Below are 27,686 nucleotides of genomic sequence, written 5' to 3'. Positions count from 1 at the left end.
CTTGTGTATGTCTAAATAACCTTGATTGTAAATTGAACTGAGGGAATGATTCTTCGGTAAGGGAAGGTGACCCCTAAAGACAAGATATCGATATGATCCTTCGGTAAGGAAAGGTGATCGATCGAGGTGATCCTTCAGTAAGGGAAGATGATCGCCAAAACGTTTGGGATAAGAACCTTCGATAAGGGAAGGGGGCTCCCACTTTTTATACCAGTTTGAGCTCAATACCTTCCATAAAAGCTACGAGGAAAAATAATGAAAAGTACAATGAAAAGTATGATCATGATTGTTCTTCTTTTATCCTTTTTTTATTTATGATTATTTTATTCTTTTATCCAAAGTTCCTTTTCGTATGATGGATGATATTGTTTAAGATCTTTATTTTATTCAGATCTATTCTGTTTGACTTATCTATGACAATGTTACTATTCTTCTCTTATTTATTTTGCCTTGCTTTATGGCCTATGAGAACATCATACCAAGGTTTATGAGTTTACCTTTATATATTTTAACGCTATAGGCATTTTGTATGCATCACACATGTCATAACATCTAAAATTCACACCACTCCGACTAACAAGGACTTTTGAAAATAATAATTAAACAACATTGCATTATTACTATTTTTATTTTAAAACTCGGAGTGGCTGAGAATGGATACAATGACACCATATAGATAAACTACTGAGAAATTTTTGTTTCTCACCCCTCTCTCCGTACCATCTTCAGGAAGGATACGGCACAAAATAATACACTGCTTAGTTGAGGTGAAAAGACAAGTGCACTTAGGAGCGAGCTATCAAGAACGTAGATACGAAACATTAAGCGTTTATCTTAAGAAGGAAGAATAAGCGATTGTTTCAGTCATATTTAAACAAATTAAGAGAATTAAGATTTTCTATGTGTCTTATTTTACTTTTATTGAGTGATTGCAATTGTAACTATGATGTTTCTTTTTATGATTATTTGGTATGAATAAAGTTTGTCATTATTGTGCCTTTATAGTTTAGCACGCCTTTTTTTCATGTTAGTATTTCGAAATCTACTTATATTTTTCAACTAGTAACTATTCTAATAAAAACTAATTATTCAAAATTTTTATATATATAAATTATTTTATATAAATATTTCATATTTGTTTTAAAAAAAATTTCGCAAATATTTGAATATCAGCTAGTAAATATAATCCAAATAAAAGTTTAAAAGTATTAGAGTGTTACACTAAGTAACCAATTATGTTTTAGTCAAAATCAACTAACAATTTGTTCGGCTAAAATCAGGCCCATACACAAAAACATCCAAAAACCATTGAGATGGTCATTCTTTCTCAAAAAAACAAAGCACCATTCTTATAGGTCACACTTTCCCCTTCACCTTCCTCTTTCTCCATTGCATTCACACTCTCAGTAACAAAAAAATTCTCTCACACTCTCTTTCATTCTCCAAAAAAGCCCATCATTCACAGTCATCGTCACTCGCCATTTTCCATCACTGTCTTTCATTGTCGCCGTTGCCGCATCTTTCATCTTTACTTTTCTCCTTTGTTTTTGCCGTCACGGTCAGTGATAGAACCAAAATTATTTAGTAGAGAGTGCATACATTTACTTGAGTTTTAATCAAGTTTTTTTTTACATTTTATATAATTTCAATTGGTTTTGAATTTTCTCCTCATCTTGTGATAATTAATATTTGAATGCATTTTGTGTCTATTTGAATATAATTAGTTTAATATCCAACTAGTGTCTGTGATAAGTTTTGTTTAAGTGTTCGTGTTGAAATATATGACATTGTTTAATGAAAAATGTATCACAAGTAGCTATATTGATCGGATTGGAGCAAACTTTGAATCATTGAAAAGAATATTTAACTCAAGCTCTATAACTTTTATGTTGAACACTTTTTCCAGTTCACAATGATTGCATGAGTAATTCACAACCAAAGATTAGTGCCAAAATTGTTATGCATGCTGTCAATCGTGACATTTATCTTCGCATTAATTTGATCATAATTTGAGTTACAAAGGTCTAAATGAGGTAATTTTAATTGTATTAGAAAGCTAACATCTAGGCTATGTTTGTTTTTGAGAAGATGACAAGACAAGACATTGAGAACAAGATACAAAGAACAGAGATATAAAATTTTGTGTTTTTGTATTCTGTTTGGTGATGAACTAGAACAAACTATAAAAATCCAATTTATTCTCATTTTTTTCATTTAAAAAAATTGAGAAGAAAAATATAATAATAAAAAATTAACAAGAATAATAAAAGAAAAAAAAAATAAGTTATGTCTCTTGTTAGTGTCTCTATGTCTTTCCTGTCAGGATGGACACAAAATACACTAATTCAGTATCCTTATACACAATGTCTTTGTCAATGTCTCATCTGTCAAACACAATTTTGTGTCTCCGTGTCCCTGTCTCAGTGTCCTATCCCTAAAAACAAACGCAGCTCTAGGAACTTAAAATGATATACATATGTTTGAGGCTGTATTTATTTAGAAGTACAAAACACTTAAACATGGACATAAAAAATATAGAATTGTGTTTGGCTAATGAAACATGGACAAAGATATTATATCTTGGGACACTGAATTATTATATCTTTTTTTTTCTGTCAGAAATGATACAAAGACATTGACCAAAAATATAATTTATTTTTTTATTTCTATATTTAATTTTTCTAATTGTATTTTGTACTATTTTATTTTTTTTCTAAATTTTATGTGAAAGAAAAAATAAAGTAAATTGATTTTTTTTGTTATTTATTATATTTTATATTTAATTTATTACCAAATAAAATAAAAATATCAATTTTTTATTATTAGTATATTGTCTTATTTCTCTCTCGAAACCAAATGCAACCTAATGGACATAGAAGATGAGTTGCACACACATCTTTTTTCTTGCATACGTGGGTCAAACCGCATATGGCATGCTTAAGTGGCACGTGGGCTCACATTTTGGACTTCCAAGAAACCTCAAGCATAATTTTGGGTTCATCTAGTGTACAGATGTGTTTTGGTACAGATTTACAGATTTTTATTTTTATTTGGTTGTTTATTGATTTAAAAGTGTATCACTAAAAGTGTTGCTTAAAGAAAAAGTGTTACTCTTAATCGTTAACTTGGCTCTGATACCAATTTTTAATTTCTGGCTTTTCTTTTAATTTTTTTTCGAAATTTCTATTAATTCTTCATATTTTACTTTGAATAAGTTTATAATTTGTATAGGTGCTTTATTTAAAGGATTTTGATAAAAAGTATTGACCATTTCTACTATTTCTCTTGCAGTTATTACTAGTCTTTGATGTTTTGATTCATAACTTTTCAATCTTGTTTTAATTTATAATATTCTTTTTTGCATGGATTATTGTATATAAAATTTTTTATCTGTTTGTCTTTTTCTTTAATATAATTTCTCAAATCTTTAATAACTTCTTTTATTTCTACACTTTCTCCTGTTTCTAAATATCTGTTTAATTTTTCAATTTCATTCTCCATTTTTTCTTTCAACAGCTTTAATTCTTTTAAGTCATAATATGGTTTTTCAGGCATTTATAAATTTTTTAAGTTTAATTCCAAGTTGTTTATATTTATTCTTATTTCTATCCTTTTTATTATAAGATCATCAATTTCAATCTGAAGATTGTTTATTCCCTTTTATACTCCTTTATTTTACCTTTTAATTTTCTCGTCCTATTTCTTTTTATTTTATTTTCTGGTTTTTCAATCTTTTTATGCTTCATTATTTATTTTAAAATTTCTGCAAACTCTATCATTAATTCATCATTATTTTCTAAAGATTCTATTAATTTCTCTAGCTCTTCAACTTCTCTTTTCAACTTGTCATAGATTATTTTTAGGGCTTCAAATGCTCTTTGATTTATTTCAGAAAACTGTAAATAATTCAAACGATTTTTTCTTTCAAATAGCTCTTGTTTCTTGTCTTGATAAGTTACATATATTTCTTCTTTATTTATTGTCATAATTTAGTGTTTAGGGTTTCATTTAATTTTTCGACCTTTTTTGTTAGTTCTTTTATTTCAGATTTTTCTTCTTTAATTTTTAACTTAGATAAACTTAAAGGGCTATTAATTTTAGATTCTCTTATTTGAAAATTCGATGAAACTAATTTGCCTGATGGTTCTTTTAATAATAGAACTGGGTTTTCAATAGCTTTATATTTTGGTATTTCTGTTTTTACAATTTTCTGAAATAATTCATCAACATAAATTCTTTCTCTGTTTTTAAATATTATACTATGATGGCTATTTGTTAAAGCATAATTTATTGCATATGTAATTGAAAATGGTTCATCATCTTGTTCCATTAGATTCTTTCTGTGAAATTTATAAGCTAAGCTTATAGATCTTCCAAGATTTTCAGTTGATAAAGGTATAGCGTATCCAAGATGGGCATTGAATTTAACATTTACGTTTGCCAAGTTTCCATGAACAATTCCAATTATTTGATCTATTGGGTCATCAGTAATTCTTTTATCACAGATTGCTAAGCTTATTGGTGAATTAATTCCTTTCATATATGTAGATTTAATTAAGACTTGTATAGTACTAATATGAATCCATCCAATTTTAGATCTTTTTTGTTGATCCTTAATTTTCTCAATCTGTTTACTCAATTCTTCATCATTTATCAAAGCTATTTCAAGTTCTCCATTGGCGAATTTTATCTTTATAGGGGCTTCAAGTTGAATTTTTCCATAGTATATTATATTTTTTCTATTAAAAACTTCTTTAAAAAGATTTTGTTTATTAAAATTTTCATTTGATTTGAGATTTAATTCTGTTTTTAGAACAGCCTGTTTTTCATTATCTAATAAGGCAGATAATCTATAATAATCAGATTCTTCCGTTAATTCTAAACTTTCTAAATAATTCATAACTAAGAGATTAGGATAAAGGCGTACCTTTCTGGAGAAAAAACTTCATTTATTTAGTATATTTTACATAAGATGTTTTTATCTCCAGAGGGGAGATTATAGATATTAACTCCAGAGGGGAGTTTAAAACTATTTTTTCCTAAGGGAATTCTTTTTTCAGACTACAGAATCGCCTCGGCAGCTTCCTCCTTACTCTCCTAGCATATGAGTACTCTTAGCCTCCTGCTTTCTGTTTTCTGATGCCTTCTACAATTGCCTAAGCAATCTATTTATAATGGTTGGGTCTGATGGACAATTCCCATCCTTACCCTTCTTATGACGTCATTGCTTACGTCATTGTTTATTATCTTGCACCAGCTACATTGTTGGTGCTCTATGACCTAAGCGCTTACGTCATTATGCAATAATGTCGAGAGATGCTTCAGATGCGCTGTCCTCTTCTTTTATGTGGGTGGATGAGCTGTCTTCTTCTTTTATCATGTGGGTGGATCCTATTTCATTATTGCTTTTTTCGGATATTTCTGAGACACACAGTTGGCACTTGTGGTCTTCTCTGTTTTTTATCAAATAGCAGAGATTCCTTTTTATCCCTTCAGGGAGTTTTTCTAAGAGTCCGGATAGATTATAGAATGCAGATTCAAACTCTACCAAGAGTCTCATCTCTCTTTCTTCAATTTCATTTCTTTTACTGGACACAAGCAGAGTATTTCTGCTTTTATAATTGATTCTTGTGTGAGATTCCCTTGTTATCTTTTGAGTTCTTTCGAAGACCCTTGCTAGTGTGCTGGCTAGTCTTCCTTCATGACTGTAAATTGTTAAGTCTTGAATCTGATCAATTGGTTAAAAATTTCCTGGAAAGACGGACATGAATATTACTTGGTGTGCTGGAACCAAGCATTCTTCTTCTTCATTAAAAATAGGTTGACTGTTTGTAAATTTTAGGGATATATCCCTTGGATTTACATTATCAATCATATTTTTAAATCTCTTTACTGCATCAACAAATCCTGCAGGAAACTCACTAATAATTTTTAGATCATTAAAAATTAAAATTGTATCAATCAATCCATACTGGAAAAACTGATAGGTGTCCGATGGGGAAGCATCTGGAAATATAACCAGTTTTGCTAGCTGTTCTTTGGCAATAGGATAATATCCCAAAATTGCCCTTTTTTCTTCAGTCCAATTCAGGACTATGTTAAGGGTTTCTCTGAGATTTGATCTACAGACCCTTTTCTTTTCCTTGATTTCAGCCCTTGTAGGAATGTTTCTTATTATCCCTGTTCTCTGGGTTTGAATTGGAGCTTTATCTGCTCTTTTTAGGGTTTGCTCTGGATGGAGAGCTTCATATTCCCTTAAGGATTCCTTTGCCTATTCCAGTGTTAGAAACCCTCCTTTATGAATTATCCTTGATTGATGTGTGAATGGTGCTGCTTTTTCCCAGGCATCATATACTCCTTTCATGGGGCCATTATAAATTACATAATATTTTTTATCTTGGGTGGATTTTTTAATGATTTCAGCAATTGTTTTATTTTCTAAAATTTTTTCTTCACCTGATTTGTCCACCACACTTAGCTGGCTGAACTCTGATGGTTTTGCTTGTTGTGTTGATTTCATTGCTTCAATGGCCTTCTTGAGGGATTGGATCTGTGTCCTTATTTGCTGACAATGCTTGCATTTTTCGAGTTCTTGTTCATATTTTTGAATTTCTTGATCTAATGCGTTGTAGACGAACTCCATTCTCTCGTTAATGTATCTGCAATAACATTTTTGTCACCCTTAATATATTCAATTTTTATTGGATATTGTAACAAAAATAATTGCCATCTTACCAATCGTCCATGATTATAATCAACTTTTAAATTATATCGTATAAAACCTGTTAGGTAACTTGAATCTGTCCTTAATGTAAATTCTCTGGGTAGTAAATCAATTTTCCATTTCTTAAGAGATTTAATTGCTGCTAGAGTTTCCTTTTCATGAGTGGTATATCTCTGTTCTGTTGGAGTAAAAGTCCCTGAAATATACCTGCAAAGTAATTCCTTTGGGGAATATTTAGAATCTAGTGATTCTTTTTCTTGTTCCAAGCTTTTTATAGCTTTCTTAGCTTTTAGACATCCTGACCAGGTTATGTCTGAGGCATCTGTTTCTACTATTAAGTAGTCATTTTCTTCTGGAATATAAAGTTCTGGAAGTTTTTCACATAATTCTTTAATTCTTTGAATTTGCATACTATCTTTTTCATCCCATTTTCATTCTTTTTTAGTACTTATTTTTGGAAATAAGCTTTTAGTGTATTCTGTTATATTCTTTAAAAATCCTTGATCAGAAATATAATTTATACACCCCAAAAATCTTTGTAATTATTTTCTATCTTCTATTTTATCAGGAAATAAATTTACCTTTTCTAGAACATTTGGTTGAAGTTTTAGCTTTTCTTGGGTGGATAGAATTAATCCAAGAAACTCTATTTCTTGTTTTGCTATTCTTGCTTTCTTTTTGCTAAGAACTAATCCTTTTTCTTTACATCTTTCTAAAACTATTAATAATTTTTGAAGATGATCTTCTTTATCTTGTTTTGTAAAAACTAGTATATCATCAATGTACACTAAAACAAATTCATTTAACTCTTTTAGATTTTCTTCCATAAATCTTTGATAAATACCTGGGGCTTGTTTTAATCCGAATGGTAATACATTCCATTCATAGAGCAACACACTTGTTGATTCTTTTGTTGGGCAAGTAAAAGCAGTTAATTTCTTTGTTTCTTCGTCTAAACGAAGTTGTCAATATCCTGATTTTGCATCAAGAGATGAAAACCAAGTTGCTCCTTTGATTTTTTCTAAAATAGAATCTTTTCTTGGAAGTTTATGAGCATCACCAATAGTTGCTTCATTCATCTTCTTATAGTTAATAACCATTCTTCGTTTTTCCCTTTTAATTTCATTATTGTTTTCGACATAAAAGGCTGGAGCCGCATGAGGACTTTTACTTAATCTTATAATTCCTTTTTCCAAAAGATCTCTACATTCTAATGAGAACTCTTCTTTATCTCTTGCGGAATAAGGAATTTTATTTGGAACATTTATCTCTTTTGTAGGGTCTTTTAATTTAATGCTTACTAATTCGTTATTTGTATTTTTAATATCTAAAGGATTTTCAGTACAAATTTCATCCAGAAGTTCTTCTATCTTTGTTTCAAGATTATTTTTTGGAATTTTTATCTAAAAGTATAAATTTAAATAACATGTCTCTAATATAGAAAATATTTTAAATTTTAAAATCTTATCTATAGTAGTGGTTGGTATTTTTATACGTTTCAATTTTTGATTTATTGAAGAATCGTGTGGAGCTTTTAAAACTATATATGTTAATTCTTGAATGAATGGATGATATAGCTTTAAAAAGTTATTTCATATGATAAAATCCATTCCAGAATCTAACATATATATAGATGGAACAATGAACCTATAATTTTGAATAAAAATTTCAGCCATCTCTGCTTTTTGGTCAATTTTATGTATTGATTTGTCAGCTATTCTAACTCTTAATGGTTTCTTTAATTTTTTCCAATCAAGTTTTATATTTGAACTAGCAAAGCATTGTGTTGCTCCAGAATCTATGAAAGCATTTATAAACTTTTCTGTTATTTTTATAGTAATAAATGTGGCATTATTACTCAATCTCTGAGTCTATTTCTGAGACATATTCAAAAATATAGTCTAAGTTATCATCAGATTCCTCTAATGGTTCCATGAAACAAGACTTAGCAATTTCTATTTGTTTAGTAAGATTCTTTTTATCCTTCTTTTTTGGACATTCATTTACATAGTGTCCTTCTTCTTGGCAATACCAACACTTACAATTTTCTTTTTTATTTGGGCAATAGTTATTTTTTTGTCTTTTGTTTTTATTGTTATTTTCCTTCCTAAAATACCTTTTCTTTTTTTTCCATAGGATAGTATTTTCTTTTTCTAAATTGATATTTTCTTTTTCTTTGAAGGTTTTTATTAAGACCATATTTTTGAGGTATCTCTTCATTATCCTGACAGCAAATTCTAATTATATTTGCAAATCTTTTTTGAGTCGCTTCTTGCATACAACGTTCTTTTATTTCCTCTCTTATTGCAGAGGTTGCTCCACCAAAATTATTTTCAATTGTCCCTCTATTTATTTCTCTTATAAATCTTCCCATTATAAATTCATTAGCAGGATATGGAAGTTTTGTTATATACATACTAAGATAATGAGTTTTATCTTCTTCTTTTAATTTGTAATAATGTATTCTATATTCACATATATAAGATTCCACATTACATAGATCATATATCTGAATATTAGCTAAATGATTTTTTGCTTCTTGATATTCTTTATTATAGACTTTTTGTCTATGATCTATAATATTTTTTCCAAAAAATTCTTTATATAAAATCATCATTATATATAATATCTTATCATAAGCTGTTATTTTTGTTGCTAAATCTTCTATTATTTGGTTTTCTATTGATATCATATAATCTCTTATAGTTCCTTTAGTATGAAACCCTATGTAATTCCAAATATCTCTTCCAGACAAATCACTAAGCTTTGGATTAGTAAAAGCTTCTAATAAAAAGGAATTCAACCAATTTTCGAAAAAAAATTTTCATTCTTTTTACAGTCTAAATCAAGCATTCTTTCTCCTTCCATTTCCTGGATTTTAGAAACGTATTTTGATGGTATTTTTGTATATTTTGAATCTTTATTTATAAACCCTTTTTAAAAGCATAATTATCAAAACCTGTTTCCCATTTAAATTGAGATTGATTATCTTTAGATGTTCCAGCTTCATTTTTTACTTGTATTGGAATTGCTGGTTCTTCGTCACTTGAATAATCTAGGATGTGTTCTTCATTTTCTATATTTTCAGAATTTACTAATTCTTCCTCTATTTAAAATCCTTGTTCCATAATATTATTTTCTTGAGCCATTTTTAATTGTTTAAAAAGTATTGTAACTTCTTCTAATTTTTCCTCAATATTCATAATTTTAGTGGTGGTTTTACTTTTAAATCTGTTATGTTGATTATATTTTGAAATTTTTCTTCTTTGGGATTCTCTTTTTCCTTATTTCTTTGAAATTTTATGGATACTAATATTTCTTCAAGCATATCTACTATAGAATTTAATTGTGGGTTAAAAGTATGATAAAGATGTGGGGAATCATTTCCATGGTAACATTTCTTAGAAATTCCGTGTGAAAAATAAGTTTTTTCAGGTTTTTGAAGTCCTTCAATAAAACTTATAGTAAAATAAAGATTTTGAGAAAAATCATTTTGTATTAATTTTAAGAATTCGGTGTCATTACAGTTAACATTAGTTAAAATCATTAATTTTTGATCTATTAATTTTGATAACTTAATTATTTCTTCTCTTAAATCTTCTAATTTACTTTTTTCCATTAGGTGACGCTTTTCTTTGTGAAGAGTTACAGTTTAAAGTGAAAAGTGTTGCTTTAAAAAGTGTGGTGTAAGCAAATCTTTAAATCTGTATGACTTTTTGCTCTGTATACTAAAATTCACCTAAGATTTTTTAGTATTTAAAGAGAAAATAGTCAGAAAAAAAAGTAGGGAGAATTTAGGACTAATTTTAGGTTTTTAAAAAGAAAAAAATATTTTTTCTTTCTAGATTTAGAATTAGATTTAATTAGTTCAAATTAATTTTTGTTTAATTTTTATTAATTATTTTAAAGATTAATCTCTAATTTCATCTCCTTTTAGTTTTTTTTGTGTAGCAGTTTCATTTTCATATTCTTATTTACTTTGTTTTTATGAATATTCATGAATGTTTTTTATGCTTTACATTGAATTTTGAATTTGATGTTTAATGAATTATTTTTTTATAAATATTGTTTATTTATGCTTATTAATGTTGATTTTATGTTTATTGTAAATTTGGTGGTGATTTGGTTTGTTGTAACTTTGTGTTTTATGATGTACATCAAGTATTTGTTAAAATGTTTGAACTAGCTATGTAATAGTATGTAATAGATTTTCATTGTTGTCGGGTCTGAGTCATCTAGCGATATAGCTTCCGCTAATGACTATGTGCCGGAGACTCTCACCGGTGGTGTTGGTCGGTTTCTCCTGCCTCCCTCTTTGGCCATTTCTCGATTGTCAAATATTCTTAGTCATTATCACACTTTGAACTTAGACGCAATGCAGCTGGATGGTCTTTCGAATGCCAGTGACAGAGAGGATTACAATACAGATGGTGGGGTAGAATTTTGAGTTAGCCATAGGTTCAGGAATCGTGAAGAAGTTCTAATGGCAGTGAAAAACTACAGTATTCGATGGAATATGGAGTACAGAGTTTTGGAGTCGGATAGACTTAAATACCACTGTCGTTGCAAGCAATTTACCAACGGTTGTCCATGGAGTTTTCGTGTGGTACTATGCCAAAACTTGAATTATTGGTATATGTTACGATTTATTTTGGATGCATTAGAGTTTATCACGTTAATTTTGTGTTTTACTGAATGTTGACATCCACGAGTAATTTGTAGGGAGGTGTGTAGGTTCAGCGGAGCACATGCCTGTCTGGCACCAACCATGTCTCAGGACCATGCTTAGCTGGATAGTAGTTTGTTTTGTAAGGTCGTGTTACCTATGATAAAGACTGCCCCGTCGGTGTCTATCTCAGTATTGCAAAGTGCGGTACATTAGAGTTACCATTTGAAGCCCTCATATCGAAAGGTGTGGATGACAAAGCAGAAAGTGATTACCAAGATCAATGGCGATGGAAAGAGTCGTACAATAAGATATCCTCGCTCTTACAAGCTTTGTAGGAATGCCTCCTAGGTACGATTTACGAATGCGTTGCTGTTCTTTATTACAATGGGAACATGGTTGATAGAGAGTGGAGCCTGTTTGATAAGGTATTTTGGGAATTTTCTCCATGTATTGAGACTTTTAAGCATTGCACGCCTTTTGTATCTATGGACGAGACACACTTGTATGGTATGGTCACATACTGCAATATTATGATGAAGATCATCAGTATAGACACGTGACGACGAACCTATCGAAGTGTATAATGCAGTGCTGAAGGGAACGAGAAATCTTCTAGTAGTTGCGATTGTTCGGGAAACATATGAGAGGTTGCAATAGGTATTCGTACGCAGAGGTCACGAAGCACATGCTCAGTTACAGGATGGATAGATATACTTACAGTGGTTGTTGGCAGCTATAGAGAAGAACAGAGAGAGTCTGCCGATGATGTGAGTCACCCATTGTGACCGTAGGGCATCCGTGTTCAGTGTCGAGCAGTTGGAGCCGGTGGATGGATAGTCAAAGACTTCATATCGCATTTGACATGCCCTGCGGCATGTGCAGCTGCAAGCATCGAGTGGGGGAATTTCGTCGATCCTATGTACAAGATGGCCTCTATTTTCAACGTATATGAGAGGGAGTTTCCGCCGATACCCAACAAAAAGATATGGCCTACATGGTACAGTGCATGCCTAAAACCCAACCTAGCCAAGCGATGGAAGGCAACAGGAAGACCAGTCTCTTCTCGGCTACGAAATGAGATAGATGCCGTTGAGCATACAAAGAAGAGATGTGGGCTTTGTCGAGGGAAGAGACACACTAGACGAAGGTGTACTAATGCGCCACAGTCAGATCCATGACGACCGACGGTTTAAGGTTTAGGGCTTAGGATTGCAACGTTGTAAGTTTCACAAATAATGAAACAATATGTGTTTTATCTATTATGTCTGTTTCTATGTATAATGAAACAATCTGTTTTTATATTTACTGTACTTGTTATTCTTTAGTCGTGTTGCTTTCACATCAAATTAAAGCATTAACGTTAAAAATCATAACTGATGATCATGATACTACATAATATATAGCCATACATGAATAGTCAACTTAAAGCATTAACATAAAAAGCATAACTGATGATCATGATACTGCATAATATAGAGTCATACATGAATAATCAACTTAAAAAGCATAACTGATCCACTAAAACTGTTCTCTAATCCGCTCTATCTAGTTATGATTTTAAACCATTACATCATTAAAAAGAACGGTTCTATACCGTTGCCTATCCACTAACGATTGTAAACCGTTCTCTAAAAATTGTTGTCAAAACTGTTGCCTATGCCAGTAACTTTGGCAACGATTTTTTTGGTTGCCATTCCCTTAGGTAAAAGCCCGTTGTCTTTGAGCATTGGCAACAGCCGCATATACCACAGGTCAAAAACCGATGCCAAAACATTGCCTAAAGTTTTAGCAACAGTTTTTTTATCTATGGCAACCGTTTTTGACCATTGCGAAAACCCTTATTTTTGTTGTGAGCTGCTCCATGTATAGGTGGCGGTGGAGGAGGTGGTAGCCAGACTGATCCCGACAAAGGTGGCTGTGGTGGTGGAGTTTAATAATACAATGATGGCGCAGATCCATACTTTTGGTGGGCTGATGGTGGAGTCTGGTAATACAATAATGGTTTTAATCTATGCTGAACAGATACACCGCTCGATGACGGTATGGTCTCTCTACTGTCGATTACGACCTGCCAACTCATCCATCGCATCCCCAGTCGCACTGACAATCTGGAACATGTCATCGAGTTTATCTTGACATCGGAGCCAATGTTGAATGGATCTGGTCCAAAACCGTGTCATCAGCCGGGTGGTGACTAGGGATGGAGCGGCCCAAGATAAGCGTCTTGGCCATGTCGGCCTCATGCCCATAAAAGAATGCATCCAAGGGAATCTTTGCATGTGCAGCGACCGTGTGATCCTCCGGCATATCCTTCTGTTGTGCATACTCAGCATCCTCATCTAACAATTGCTCATCTCCATCAGCACACTGAGGATCTTTGCCATCCTGCCTAACGTCCTGATTGCGTACTCTCCGTGCTGGTCTCTGAACTTCATCTCGAGCATGCCTCCTTGCCTGTCATCTCCAATCTGGGGCATCCCATGGTAACTGTAACTCATTTTTCTGACCCGAAGCCGCATGGAGGATATCAGCCAGTGGTGCTGTTGCTCTGGGATTGGCAAGGACCTCCTCCCAAGATAGAAATCTGACTCTACATGCTTGTTGCCACCAGGTGAGGTACTTATGTGTCGGATGAAGGTCAGGATGGCCATCGATCGTAACTAAGTGTTGTAGCTGGTAGCAGCCCCTGAATAGATCGTACAACTCACGGTGCACGTCGGGCCACCAGGTGTCATCTTCTCTCGTCGTCTTGAAAAGATACTCGTCCACATTTACTGGATCTACTGGCCAGTGCTGCTGCCCCCTAGCTGCCTCGTCACTCTATCAATGTGATAAAACTCTACAAAGTGAAAGCAAACGAGAGGGACGACAGCGTTTCATGTATAATTCTCCGCGTCACTCATAAGCCAGTCGGGTGCAATCTGCCGTAGCTAGAAATCCTCGTAAGGTGTGCACCAAAATTGTTCACATCGGGACAAAGTGCCGTAATTAGAAACGATATACCAATGCGTGAAATAATATAGAAATAAAAAAATCGTACCTGATCAAATGTCAGGCCATCGATGCGACGATGTAGATTCTGGATCTGCCATCATGACGATCTCTACTTTGTTGCCCTAGTCCTGCTGATATGGGAAAATGGTCGGTAAAGAATTTCTCAATGAAATCTCGTTGCAAGTATAGTTCTAAACCAACAAACAATCCTCAATCAAGATTTAATTTGTTTGTCACAAGTACAAACCACAATGAAAATAATCGAAGTTTTAAACCTCGGGTCATCTCTCAAGGAATTGCAGGAAAGTATGCTCAATTATTGGTTATGGATAAGTGTTTTGGGGGTTTTGGAATAAGAGACAAGAAAAGTAAATGAAACTCAAATGATAAAAAGGTCTTGGTAAGGGTTGATGGTTAAGGATCTTTATCCTTATCACTAACCACAACATGATAATTGCAAGGATCAATCTCATTAAGTCATCCTCTAACGATTAAAGGAAAATCAAATGAGCTACATTAATCCTAGTCCATAAGTCCTAACCACTCACTAATTGAATTAGTGAAAGCTAGAGTCAATGGATACCAATCATCAATCACTTGGACATTAGCAACTCAAGTTCACCTAAGTTACCATCCGAAGCCAAGAACACAAAAATCTACTCTAACATCCTTCCAAGCATTTTATCAAACACTTGAAAGGTATAAAAGGAAAGCATAATAAATGGCAAGGAAGGATAAAATCTAACAACTACCAAATGCAAGGAAATAACAATAACAAAGCAATTAAACAATAAAGGAACATAACACATGAAATTGCATTAAAGGAAATTAAAATCAACAAAGTGCTCGTAGACATGAAAGTAGCAAAATAGAAGAAATTAACAAGAAGAACTAAGAGAGCAAAGATGTAGTAACAAATAATTGAAAGGAAAAGTAAATGGAAACAACAATTAAAACTAGATCTAAGAAAATCTACCCTAATTCTAACCTAAATTCTAGAGAGAAGAGAGAGTTTCTCTCTCTAGAATTCTATCCTAAAATATGATGAAAACTAAACTATGACTACTTGGTTCATCCCCCTTCAATCCTTGGGTTCAATAGCATCAGAAATGAGTTGGATTGGGCCCAAAATGAGCTAGAAATCGCTGGACACGAGTTGCTTAAAATGGCCCACGTTGATCATGCGACGCGCACGCATGGGTGATGCGTGCGCGTCACCTAAACGCCAGGAAACTATGGCAAATTGCATATCATTTTGAAACTCCGGATGTTAGCTTTTCAACTCAACTAGAACCATCTCATTTGAACATCTATAGCTCAAGTTATGGTCGATTAAGTACGAAGAGGTCATGATTGACACTTTTACAATTCCTTCATTTATTCATGAGTTTTCCATTTTTACATGCTTTTTCTTCATTCCCACAATCCAATATTTGCCTTCTAAACTTGAAATCACTTAACAAACAAATCAAGGTATCGAATGGAATCAAGATGAATTAAATTTAGCTATTTTAAGACCTAAAAAGCATGTTTTCACTTTTAAGCACAATTAAAGGAGAATTTACAAAACCATGCTATTTTAGTGAATAAATGTGGGAAAAATTGATAAAATCCTCTAAATTCAACACAAGATGATGAATCCTAAAAATGGAGTTTATCATCTGCCAACCTACACAAAATAAAAATAGTTGAATAGAATTTAATTAATTACATTCCCTAACACGTCTTCAATGTTTATTACTTGGTAACTTAAAAATTATTTACAATATGTACATACTTAGCTGCAAGTGGGAACCTGACGACGTCGTATCTCGCCGGACTAAAACACGAGAACCTATGGTAGATTTACGAGACAAGAAGCGGCATATAACCCGCAATGTTAGTCACATCACGCCCTGCCGCGGTGCACAATGAGTGGTACATATGATAGAGCAGTTCAGACCCCATGACAACTAGTTACAACGATGGCAATCTTCCAGCAACGGCAGTCATCTCAAAAGGACACTTGTCCGTGAACAGAAATCCCTAATAAACATCATCAAATAGCACCAGGCGTACTAAGGGAATGTATCCGGAGCTGCCCCTTGATGGAATGTGTGCAACCCTTTCCCTCAGCCAGGTCATCCTCACCCTGAAAATCTGCTTCCCTCCATCTGGCTATGGTGGCGGCCTAGCACCAAGTAAATCCTCAACCCACTCCCACATGGGATGTTCATGCCATCGCTAGAAATCTCTGGTACAACCTCCAATCGACTCTCAATCAGTGCACAGACCAATGTGGTAGGTAACATCCTGGAGCGTAATACTGACCTCACCCCATGGAAGATGGAACATGTGAGTCTCGGGCCTTCACCGCTCGACAAATACAAAGATCAAGGAATTGTCAAACATGAAATCCCTCAAATTTACTGCATGCCCAAATCCAGCCTCTTATATAAGGCAACAGGATGTCCGACAGGGGGACATCCAGGGTCACATGGCATGACAACAGTAACCGTGATCTTTATAATTTCCACAACATTTACTCTCACGTATTAATATCGTCTAAATCGAGTGAATAAACATTGGTAATAAATACAACAGATACACCACGAATATAATTTGTATTTTTAATGTTCATAGCACTTACTAAAAACGGGACTATCACGTAATATGTAAAAAATTAAATTATTCATGTGACATTATTCTAACCTGACTATCACCTTTAGGCATGAGTTTAATTAATTACCTATTAATTATTAATTAATCGTTACCTATTTTATTTATTTAGCTTAAGTTACAATTAGTTACTTAAGTTATATTTAGTTACAATTAATTATACAAAATATCAAATTATACTATATCTGACTAAATATATATAAATGACCTAACTTTGTCTATTCACTAAGTCCTACCACATTAACTAAGTCATTAAAACCTAAACATCTAAACTAATTATTCACTGAAAATAAAACAAGAAAAGATTACTAACCTCAAAATCTAAAGGTCCAACCACGTGCCAAGTAACATTAAGTCTGTTGATATCTCTATCGCGGACATATTTTCGAGGGTCCATATTTATTTAAGGAACTCGAATTTAACCTCTTAAAAACTAATAAAATCCTTAAAAACTATTCAAATTCACATTAATCTCGACTGCTGTGACCTTATATAGGTGGCTGAGCATAACTTGGATGCTGAGGCGGGAATTAAGGAATTGTGTTTATCTCGGTTGTTAAGACCCCTTTCTGAGTTTTTACGTATCTCGGGTATTCAGTCTCTGATCTTTCTCGTAACACATGTTTCGGGTACACTTAAAATATGTCTTGACGTCATTCGGTCACAGTATGGAATTTCAGACGCTGAGATATGCTCAATTTTAATTATACTCTTCGTCATCCGAGATGTATATATGTACGCATTTTTGTAAATTCCTCGTAAATTGTATTTTCATAATTTATATATTTATTTTATTTAAATAAAATAAATCCTATAGCATACTCTCAAAAGAATGGGTGTACCATGCATACTTGCTATTGTTAAAAGTTAAAACTTAAAACCAACTTCTGGGTACGGTAGTCATTTTGTTAAGAAGTTGATTGAAAATTTGTAAGGACAAAAGGGATGAATCAGTAATTTGAGTAAGAAACGCTATGATGAAATCTGCATCCCGTCAGAGACAAGCTCAATTTGCAAATTGCAATAAAATAATAATAACAAAAGCTCTCATGCATATACTAATTTTATTTTTCGGTTGAATAAAAGAATTAAGTAATGTGCAAGTTATTTGAAAACCAATGCTACACTATTCTAAATCTTTACGAATGAATTAGGTCGATTAAATTGCCCTAAAGTTTCAGATAAGTCTATAGTTCTATAGCTTTTTGAATACATAAACTCAAATTTTCTCTTACGATCGTTATTATGTGAGTAGAAATCATGAATATCAAAGAGATATTTATTTAATATTATTTCCACAAAACAAAGAAACAACATTTTAGATTGTACATAGATTTTACATCGTAAATACTAAAAAAACATTATAAGAGTTTAACCAATTCAATAAGAAGTTGATTTTTCATATTACGTGTATATAATAAAAAAGTAATTATTAATTTGTCATCGTGTATAAAAATATATATTTAGATTTTATAAAAAAATCTTAAAATATTATAAATAAAATTTGATTTTTATTATGATATGTTTAATTATATTGGTGATCGATTATTTAATTTTGTCTTTAAAATTTTCGATTTGTATTACTATCACATATATTCTTGACGACAAATTTTTTAAAAAATGTAGGATAAGTTCAACAACAATTTTACAAGAATAACTATCAACATAAGCAAATTAAAAATAGTCATTATGCATTATTGCTGAATTAGTTTTAAATTATTTAAAAATTTAGTTATTAGAGATATATTTGATGTAAATAAAAATTTTTTAAAATAAAATTAAAATAAAATCAAGCTTATGAGTTCTTTTAAAATTTTTTGACAAATTTTAAGGATAAAAAATATATTTTATTTGGTTAACTTTTAATATATATAGAATATTTTTTATTATCATAATAATACAATGTTACATAATTATCTTGAATAAAATATTATTTGTACGATTTGAAAATGATTGATGATCAAACAAATAAATTGTTTGTACATTAATGGTTTATTTAAATAAAACAAAACAAAATTTCAAATAAACTTAACCTAATTTTTAATGAGTTACCATATGAAACTTTATAATAACTCAAAATAAATTAATCAAACTTATCATGATACATAATTTATGCATGTTTGGGGGGGGGGGGGGGGGGGGGGAATCTAAATTTCAGATTTTTAGTAGACAAAGAGGGTGGCGTTGTTGGTTCATGTTTCTACTTTCTGGTCATTTTCCTTATTTTAAATATTTGAATATTATTATTATTATTATTATTATTATTATTATTATTATTATTATTATAAGCTTTCATCTAATGAAATATTATCTCTATATCTCTAATACTTTACATAAAAAGGAATATACTTAAAATTCCCCCCCCCCCCCCCTTCATGTTTTAATTTTTCTCTTAATTTTTATTTAACTCCTAAATTTATATCCAAAAATATTAATTATGAAACTAAAGAACTTTATTATTATTATTATTATTATTTGCTAAAATCTAGAGGCGTTGCTTCTGTTCATCCGTTGGATCTTCTTCTTCCCCCTTCTTTCTTTCTTTCTTGTTTTCGTTCTCCTCCTTCTACTCTTCTCTTTTGCTTCATTCACTTCTCTACCCATTTCCACTTCTATTTCTTCCATTCCCTTCTTCAATGCTTCTTTGGCAGCTTCAGCTACAAAATTCAAAGCTTTAACATCTTTGAAATCAAACACACACAAAAAGTTCATTCCTTTTGGTACCCTTCATATTCATTGGGTAGTAACCTTTTGGGTTCAGCAACTACCATCATGTCTCAAACTAACTGGGAAGCTGATAAGATGTAAGTTCCAATATTATTATCTTCCATAATCTTTTGCACCATAGGTCTTTTTCCAAGCTTAATTCTTTGTTAATTTAGCTTCTTGGTACTTTGATTTGTGGTTTTATTTTATAGTACTTGTTTAGTACTTTGTTTGTCACAAAGTAAAGGAAATTTTCATTTGGGTATCTTGTATCTTGTAGTTCTATGCAAGTTTGAGGGGTTTGCATGGAAAATTTGTAACCTTTTTAGGAGGGTGCTTAACTTTGATTATGGTGTATTTGTTCATTAGTAGGTTCTGGTATCTGTTATTGTTATGTGATTTTGGTCAATATAAAGTTGCAAACTTTATTTCTCATATTTCACTTGGAGGGTGATGCAAGAAACCATGTTATTGCACTGTGAGATTTTCAGGTTAGATGTGTATATCCATGATTACCTGGTAAAGAGGGATTTGAAGGCTTCTGCTCAGGCTTTTCAAGCTGAGGGGAAAGTTTCCTCTGACCCTGTTGGTGAGTTACCTTAAAAAATTTCGAAACTTTTCAAAGGAAGAAGCTGGATTTTACTTTGGCATTTTTTTTTTCTAGTGTTTTATTTTTGTCCATTTCATTAATTAATTTATTTATTTTTTATTTTTTCTGTTTTTGGATGGCAATATGGGACTGCAGCTATTGATGCCCCGGGAGGTTTTCTGTTCGAGTGGTGGTCGGTTTTCTGGGACATTTTTATTGCGAGGACTAATGAGAAGCACTCGGAGGTTGCAGCCTCTTATATTGAGGTTGGTTTTTGAAAAATTTGGCCCTGTTTTCATGTCATGGAATGGAGAAATGATTCATCTGGATTGAATTTTAAAAAGATTTCAAGACATTAGAATTAGTTTACTTCATTGTAGTAGTTGGGAGCATGTTTAGGGAGACGTTTTTGGATCTTATTATCAATACTCTAGCTAAGTATGAGTGGGATAAGAGAGAGAGAGAGAGAGAGAGAGGGTTGAAATTCACCAACAAATAAGCATTAATGTTGGTCATTCACATTTTGGACTGAGTGTGTTTGACAGTTGAAGAGTTTATTTCCTTCGATTTTTCATGAATTTTATATATGCCATTTAGTATAACTTTTTATTCTCTCTAGCTAACTCACTTTCGTCTCTTAACTAATTGATTTGGTTAGCTGTTCCATGCTTTTTGTTTTCTCTTTAGCTTATAACCTTATAATTAGGATATTTCTTTAGAATAAACTCCTGCTACATAATATTCTTAAGAATGTTTAATCTTTACTTTTAGGTTGTTGTGACCAGCAGTATGATTCAATATTTATAAGGTCTTGTTTGAGCCTGTGAGTTTCGTTGTACTTTATGCGTAATGCAATTATGAGTGGTTTTTTCGCCATCAAACTTCGTAAGAAAACAGTATTCTGGGATGTAGACTTGGTGAGAATGCAACCTTGAATGCTGATTTAGCACAAACCTTGTGGGCCGAAAAAATTTTAGAAGTTGATTCATAGGGTACTCATGCTCCTTTTGAGCTATGAGGTGGGTTAACCTCTTACAAATTCGCTTGCTTGGCTTGCTTAAGGTTATTTCTCCATGTGATGAGTACTTACATTCCCTTTATCTACACATCTTTCTCCAATGTTGCACGGTCAATTTTCGGGTCTCAAGTTTGTGAGTGGTAGCTACTTAGTTGCTGCTAAACAGGTAGAAGAGTAAACATAAGACTGCTTTATTAAACTATAAACACTATAGGCTATATTGTTTTTATTCAAGTAATAAGAACCTAAGCGAAACTTCACTTTGGGATTAGGTATCTATAACTAGTTTAGATGATAAATTTGAGGGATCAGTTGAAGTTACACTTTATGGAACTCCATTTTCAGACACAACTAATGAAGGCCAGGGAGCAACAGCAGCAGCAACCACAGCAGCCGCAACCGCAGCAGTCGCAGCATCAACAACAGCAGCAGCAACAGCAACACATGCAGATGCAGCAGCTCCTATTGCAGCGGCATGTCCAGCAGCAGCAGCAGCAGCAACAGCAGCAGCAGCAGCAGCAACAACAACAACAGCAGCAGCAGCCGCAACAACCACAACAACAGCAGCCACCACAACCACAACCGCAGCAGCAGCAACCACCGCCACAACAACAGCAAGGTAGGGACAGGGCTAATCTCATAAACGGCAATACGAATGGGTTAGTTGGGAACCCGGGAACTGCCAATGCACTAGCAACAAAGATGTATGAGGAGAGGCTAAAGAGAGATTCTTTGGATGAAGCAGCAATGAAGGTAGTTGATGTTCTCAACATCTAACTATAGGATGATGCATCTGCTGTTCTATAAACTTATGAGCCATATATTCATTTCTTTCTTTTGTTATTTTGTACAGCAAAGATTCGGTGGCGAGAACATGGGTCAAATTTTGGATCCTAATCATGCCTCAATTTTGAAGTCAGCTGCTGCTACTGGCCAGCCTTCAGGGTGATTATTAATGTTATTATTTTTGTTTATAAACTGTGATTTTATTGCTTATTTAAAGTCAGTCCTGTGCTCATTATGAAGGGAGAGTTATTTGGTGTTTAAGTCTCTTGGTATCTGGCATTTTGTATAGCTACAAGTGTTGACTTTGTTGGCGCCAAATTGCTCGATTGCAGGCAAGTTTTGCATGGTGCTACTGCGGCTGGCATGCCTCCACAAGTTCAAGCTCGTAGTCAGCAATTAGCAGGGTCTACTCCAGTACGTCCTTGTTCATTGAGTGATCTCATTACTTGTTATTATTACTACTACTTTTTCCTTAGCTGTTTTTCCCTGACTAACTACTTGAAATCAGGATATAAAGAGTGAGATTAATCCTGTACTGAACCCTAGAGCTGCGGGTGCTGAAGGATCATTGATGGGAATTCCTGGTACTCTTCCATTCTCGAGTTGATGTGATTTCCATCTAGTCCATCCAATCATGCATTCAGTCTTTTTCACTATCCTTGCACAAAAAAATGATGTAAAAGAATTATTTTCTTCTCTCAGGACCAAATCAAGGTAGTAACAACTTGACATTGAAGGGATGGCCACTCACAGTGAGTAATCTTTTTGTATTTATTTTACTGTTATTATTGTTTTGCTGAATGTTACTTCTTCTTGTGGATATTGTTTTTCTTCCTTTAACATGATATCATATCATGCAACCTTCAGAATTGTGGCGTGCTGTAGTATTATTTGCCAAACATGAGATAATGTACCCACCTAACCTTATATCAACGCTTATAGGGTATAAATCTATGGTTAATACCCTAACCTTATACCATCATTATTAAAGTTGCCCTCTTCTTTTTGTGTCTATTAACCATTCACAGCTAAACTCTATCATCTGCATAAAATGGTGGCCACTTCTATGAATTCTCTTGCAACCATTAATTGTTGAGTAACTAATTTGTAAAGTTTTCCAATCATTTCCTTAATCAGGGTTTGGAGCAACTCCGCTCTGGTCTACTCCAGCAACAAAAGCCTTTCATGCAGGCTCCTCAGCCGTTTCATCAACTTCAAATGTTGACACCACAGCATCAGCAACAGATAATGCTTGCGCAGCAAGGCTTGGCATCTCCATCTGCCAGTGATGACAATAGAAGACTCAGAATGCTGTTGAACAATAGGAGTATGAGCCTAAACAAGGATGGTCTTTCAAATCCTGTTGATGTAGTGCCAAATGTTGGATCTCCACTTCAAGGTGGCGGCCCTCCTTTTCCTCGTGGAGATACAGATATGCTAATGAAGGTTCTAGTTCTCTAAACTATCTTTCCACCTTTAATGTAATTATTACCTAATTTGTTAAACTGTTAAGTTTATCATTTCTTAGATTTACCTTAAGCTGTGTGATTCGAGTATTCTCAGTTTTTCTGTGCACAGTTGAAATTGGCTCAAATGCAGCAGCAACATCAGCAACAGCCAAACAGTAATCCACAGCTGCAGCAACTTCAACAGCATGCTCTCTCAAATCAGCAATCTCAGACTTCAAACCATAACATGCATCAGCAAGATAAAGTAGGGGGAGGTGGTGGCAGTGTTACTGCGGACGGTAGCATGTCGAACTCATTTAGAGGAAATGATCAGGTCAGTCCTTTTATAGTTGCCAATATGCATGCGTATCCAAGCAATGCTAGATTGTTGCCTAAAACTGTTGTTAGTTACATGCTTTTAAATTGCCCATGAAGTTGGCAGACTCTTTCTTTTATTATGGATGAAATCGGTTCCTAACATGATTTTGTGAATGCCTCTAAGGCCTCGAAAAACCAGATTGGGAGAAAGAGAAAGCAGCCTGTATCTTCTTCAGGTCCTGCCAATAGTACAGGAACTGCTAATACAACAGGTCCATCACCAAGTTCGGCACCCTCGACTCCCTCGACTCATACACCCGGAGATGTGATATCTATGCCGTCTATGACTGGTACTACTTCTTCAAAGCCATTAATGATGTTCAGCACTGACGGCACCGGGACTCTTACACCACCTTCAAACCAATTGGTGAGTGGCTCTTCTTTGCAATGTAACTGATGGAAGGAATGAAAAGTTCCTTGCATTATGACTCATTAGCTTTCCTTTTTGGCCGCACGATGATAACAATCTTGAATTGTAGGCTGATGTGGATCGCTTTGTGGAGGACGGATCTCTTGATGAAAATGTTGAGTCTTTTTTATCCCATGATGATACGGATCCTAGAGATACGGTCGGTCGTTGTATGGATGTAAGCAAAGGTGCAGTAAACACCAGTTTTAATTGTTTATAGGAGAATATCATCCTTTCAAGAGAATTTATCACGTGTCAGTGAAAGTCTAAAGTCTAATTTTCTATTACACTGTTGCAAAAGTTTCCATTCTTTTATTTTAATAAATAATTCATTAAGTTAATGATAAATTATGATATACAAGATTACCAATCTGACACATCAATTAAGGATAACTTAATAACCTGTGCACCTTATCTTATATGTAGATCTGCAATATTGCTCTTCAATTCCTTGACTTCTTAAGAGGTTCTGACTGAAATTTTAGAAGCTAAGTTCATGAATTTCATTTAATTTTCAGGCTTCACATTTTCTGATGTAAATTCTGTACGTGCTAGCACAAGCAAAGTTGTATGTTGTCATTTTTCATCTGATGGGAAATTACTTGCAAGCGGTGGGCACGACAAGAAGGTTAGTTGTAAATCATTATTCTCTCTGTTAATTAATATCTTAGATTAGTTGCCAGCTTGTTAATTTTTTCTGCTAAAAAGGAAGTTGGAAAACAAAATCATGAACTATGTTTAGTTTACACTGTTTAGATATGGAAAAATTTAACACTTTCCTCCCAATTATTTTTCTGTGCAGGCTGTTTTATGGCACACGGATACCTTGAAGCAGAAGGCTGTTCTTGAAGAGCATTCGTCTATGATCACCGATGTTCGTTTTAGTCCAAGCATGCCTCGTTTAGCAACATCTTCATTTGACAAAACTGTCAGGGTTTGGGACATTGATAATGTTAGTTGATTCTCTCTCTTTTGACTCTAATGATATGCCATTTTGTGCGAAATTGTTTCTATGGATTCTGAAGGGTTTAATTATTTTCTGTGCTGAAAAATGTTGCACACCAAAATGTTGTCGAAAGTTGTTTCTGAAGATTAAAAAGGGTTTGGAGTTTTTTTATCACAAAGATAAATTGCTAACTAAGTACTGACAAACTGAGTTGATAAAACTTATCATTATGTTTCTTTTATTTGCAAGTATAAATTATAAACGGGGAGAATAAATTTGAAACAACTCTTAGCTTTTGAAGCTTTACATTTTAAATATATTATGCTTCAAGATACAGTTATGTTTTTCGGCTTTGTTTCTTGATATAGGAGTTCCTAGATATGCTTTACTATATATATATACATGGTGCTTCTGCCTTGAATTTTAATTAATTAGAGGTCAATGATATTATATGGATAATTTTCTATTTGCTGGACATTGTCTAAGGTTTTTATTTATATATGGTTTGGATATGTTCCAGTCATTCTGTGTAGATTGTTTGTTTCTTTGTTTTTTTTTCTGGATTCGACGCATTGTGTTTTTACCTAGTTGGTATTCTGTTTTAACTGAATGTATAAATAAAATTACCATGCAGCCTGGTTATTCGCTTCGCACCTTTACAGGACATTCAGCATCTGTAATGTCCCTAGATTTCCATCCAAATAAAGAGGATCTTATCTGCTCTTGTGATGGTGACGGCGAGATACGATATTGGAGCATAAATAATGGAAGTTGTGCAAGAGTCTTCAAGGTAGAATCCTAGTCCTCAGTTATCCTTTTTTTTTCTATGAAGCATATAGCAGTAGGCTACCTTTATTTACTTTTCTTTTTAATCACTGTTTAGTTTTGTCGTTTATTAAAGTGATGATGTATTCACTTTAATGTGTTAATTGGCAATTATCTCATCGATTGATCAGGGTGGCACCGCCCAGATGAGATTTCAACCACGTCTAGGGAGGTACCTGGCTGCAGCTGCAGAGAATGTTGTTTCTATACTTGATGTGGAGACACAAGGATGCCGATATTCATTAAAGGTTCGATTTCATGTTTACTATAATTAGTATTACTAGTGTATTGTAAAAGTAATAATAATAGAATTAGTTGTTGTTTCTAACTTAACTAACAAGTTTTGGGTTCAAGCCTTGGAAATAGCAGAAGAATATTTTGAAGTCTATAGTTGTTTCTAGTTGGGAAACAAATATTGGGACTAACGTTTCTTTGTTGGCATGTTGTGCTGTGATTGTAGGGCCATACGAAGCCGATACATTCCGTGTGTTGGGACCCTTCTGGGGAGTTGCTGGCATCCGTGAGTGAGGACTCGGTCCGGGTTTGGACTCTAGGAACCGGGAGTGAAGGGGAATGTGTTCATGATCTTAGCAGTAATGGCAGTAAGTTTCAATCATGTGTCTTCCACCCGTCTTATCCATCGTTGCTCGTCATTGGCTGTTACCAGGCAAGTCTACTTTCCTTATATGTTTCCTTGTCCAATTTCTTTCCCTTTGATAGTGGTGAATTTAGCTGTGGTGATCTTTCCATACACAATTAACAAAAGCCGAGGTTTGTTCAATCATGCTTGGTTAGAAAGGGTTGCACTGAACCATTGCCCTTCTTACCCCAAAAATGATGATTGAAAAATCTAAATCATTGATCATAAATGCTTTCAAAATTTGGAGGGGAAAAAAATGCAATGTGCCCTTCTAAACTTTGATTCTTGTATAGTTTACCTCCTAAACTTCCAAAATTTGCAATTCAAGTCCCTGAAGTTATCATGGTGCCAAAAATAAAGCAGCTATATGAGCTCTGTGGTTGTATATTGCGGATTTATACCGATGTAGTTTCGAGTTCTTACCCTTTATGAACTTTGACTGCAGTCATTGGAGCTGTGGAACATGACGGAGAACAAGACGATGACTCTGACGGCTCACGAAGGTCTGATCGCCTCCCTCGCCGGTTCGACTGTAAATGGTTTGGTTGCTTCGGCGAGTCATGACAAGTTCATCAAGCTCTGGAAGTGACCTGTAACAATACAGGCAACACAGTAGGTTTACACGTTTTAGTTTATTTGTCTTTGTACTTTTAGCAAAACTAACCTTTGTAATATTGTTTGTCTTCCCTGTTGTATTTTGTTTCGTTATTAGGTATTTTCCTTTGGAGACTTGTACTATTGTAACATGGACTAGTTATTGTCTTCTCTACCTTTTGGCTTCCTTTTTATTTTCCTAATGTTAGTGTGATAGTGTCAATGCAGCTAGGAAATTAAGAAAATTTTGTTGAAGCCTCATACAGTTCATGTTCTTGGGGTATAAAACTCTCAATTTTTTT

General features: G+C 33.5%; 1 protein-coding gene across 1 annotated transcript; it reads left to right on the top strand.

Annotated features, from left to right (window-relative positions):
- Window positions 1-19,573: 19,573 nt before the first annotated feature.
- LOC130944777 (transcriptional corepressor LEUNIG-like) lies at window positions 19,574-27,686 on the top strand. Its single transcript, XM_057873301.1, has 18 exons — window positions 19,574-19,849; window positions 20,243-20,340; window positions 20,497-20,606; window positions 21,704-22,111; window positions 22,212-22,303; window positions 22,477-22,558; window positions 22,653-22,728; window positions 22,847-22,896; window positions 23,282-23,590; window positions 23,723-23,926; window positions 24,095-24,337; window positions 24,450-24,567; window positions 24,898-25,007; window positions 25,182-25,331; window positions 25,960-26,115; window positions 26,282-26,398; window positions 26,611-26,817; window positions 27,236-27,686. Exons 1-18 carry the CDS (start codon window positions 19,818-19,820, stop codon window positions 27,377-27,379), a joined length of 2,706 nt encoding a protein of 901 aa, XP_057729284.1. The 5' UTR covers window positions 19,574-19,817; the 3' UTR covers window positions 27,380-27,686.

Source organism: Arachis stenosperma, chromosome 8, assembly GCF_014773155.1.
Source record: "Arachis stenosperma cultivar V10309 chromosome 8, arast.V10309.gnm1.PFL2, whole genome shotgun sequence".
NCBI classification, from domain to species: Eukaryota; Viridiplantae; Streptophyta; class Magnoliopsida; order Fabales; family Fabaceae; genus Arachis; species Arachis stenosperma.
This window is presented reverse-complemented; position numbering and strand designations above follow the sequence as displayed.

Coding starts and splice junctions, on each gene's coding strand:
- LOC130944777 (XM_057873301.1), top strand. CDS start 19,818: ATGTCTCAAACTAACTGGGAAGCTGATAAGAT. Junction 22,112..22,211: donor TGGATGAAGCAGCAATGAAG/GTAGTTGATGTT, acceptor TATTTTGTACAG/CAAAGATTCGGTGGCGAGAA. Junction 26,116..26,281: donor GTTGTGCAAGAGTCTTCAAG/GTAGAATCCTAG, acceptor TCGATTGATCAG/GGTGGCACCGCCCAGATGAG.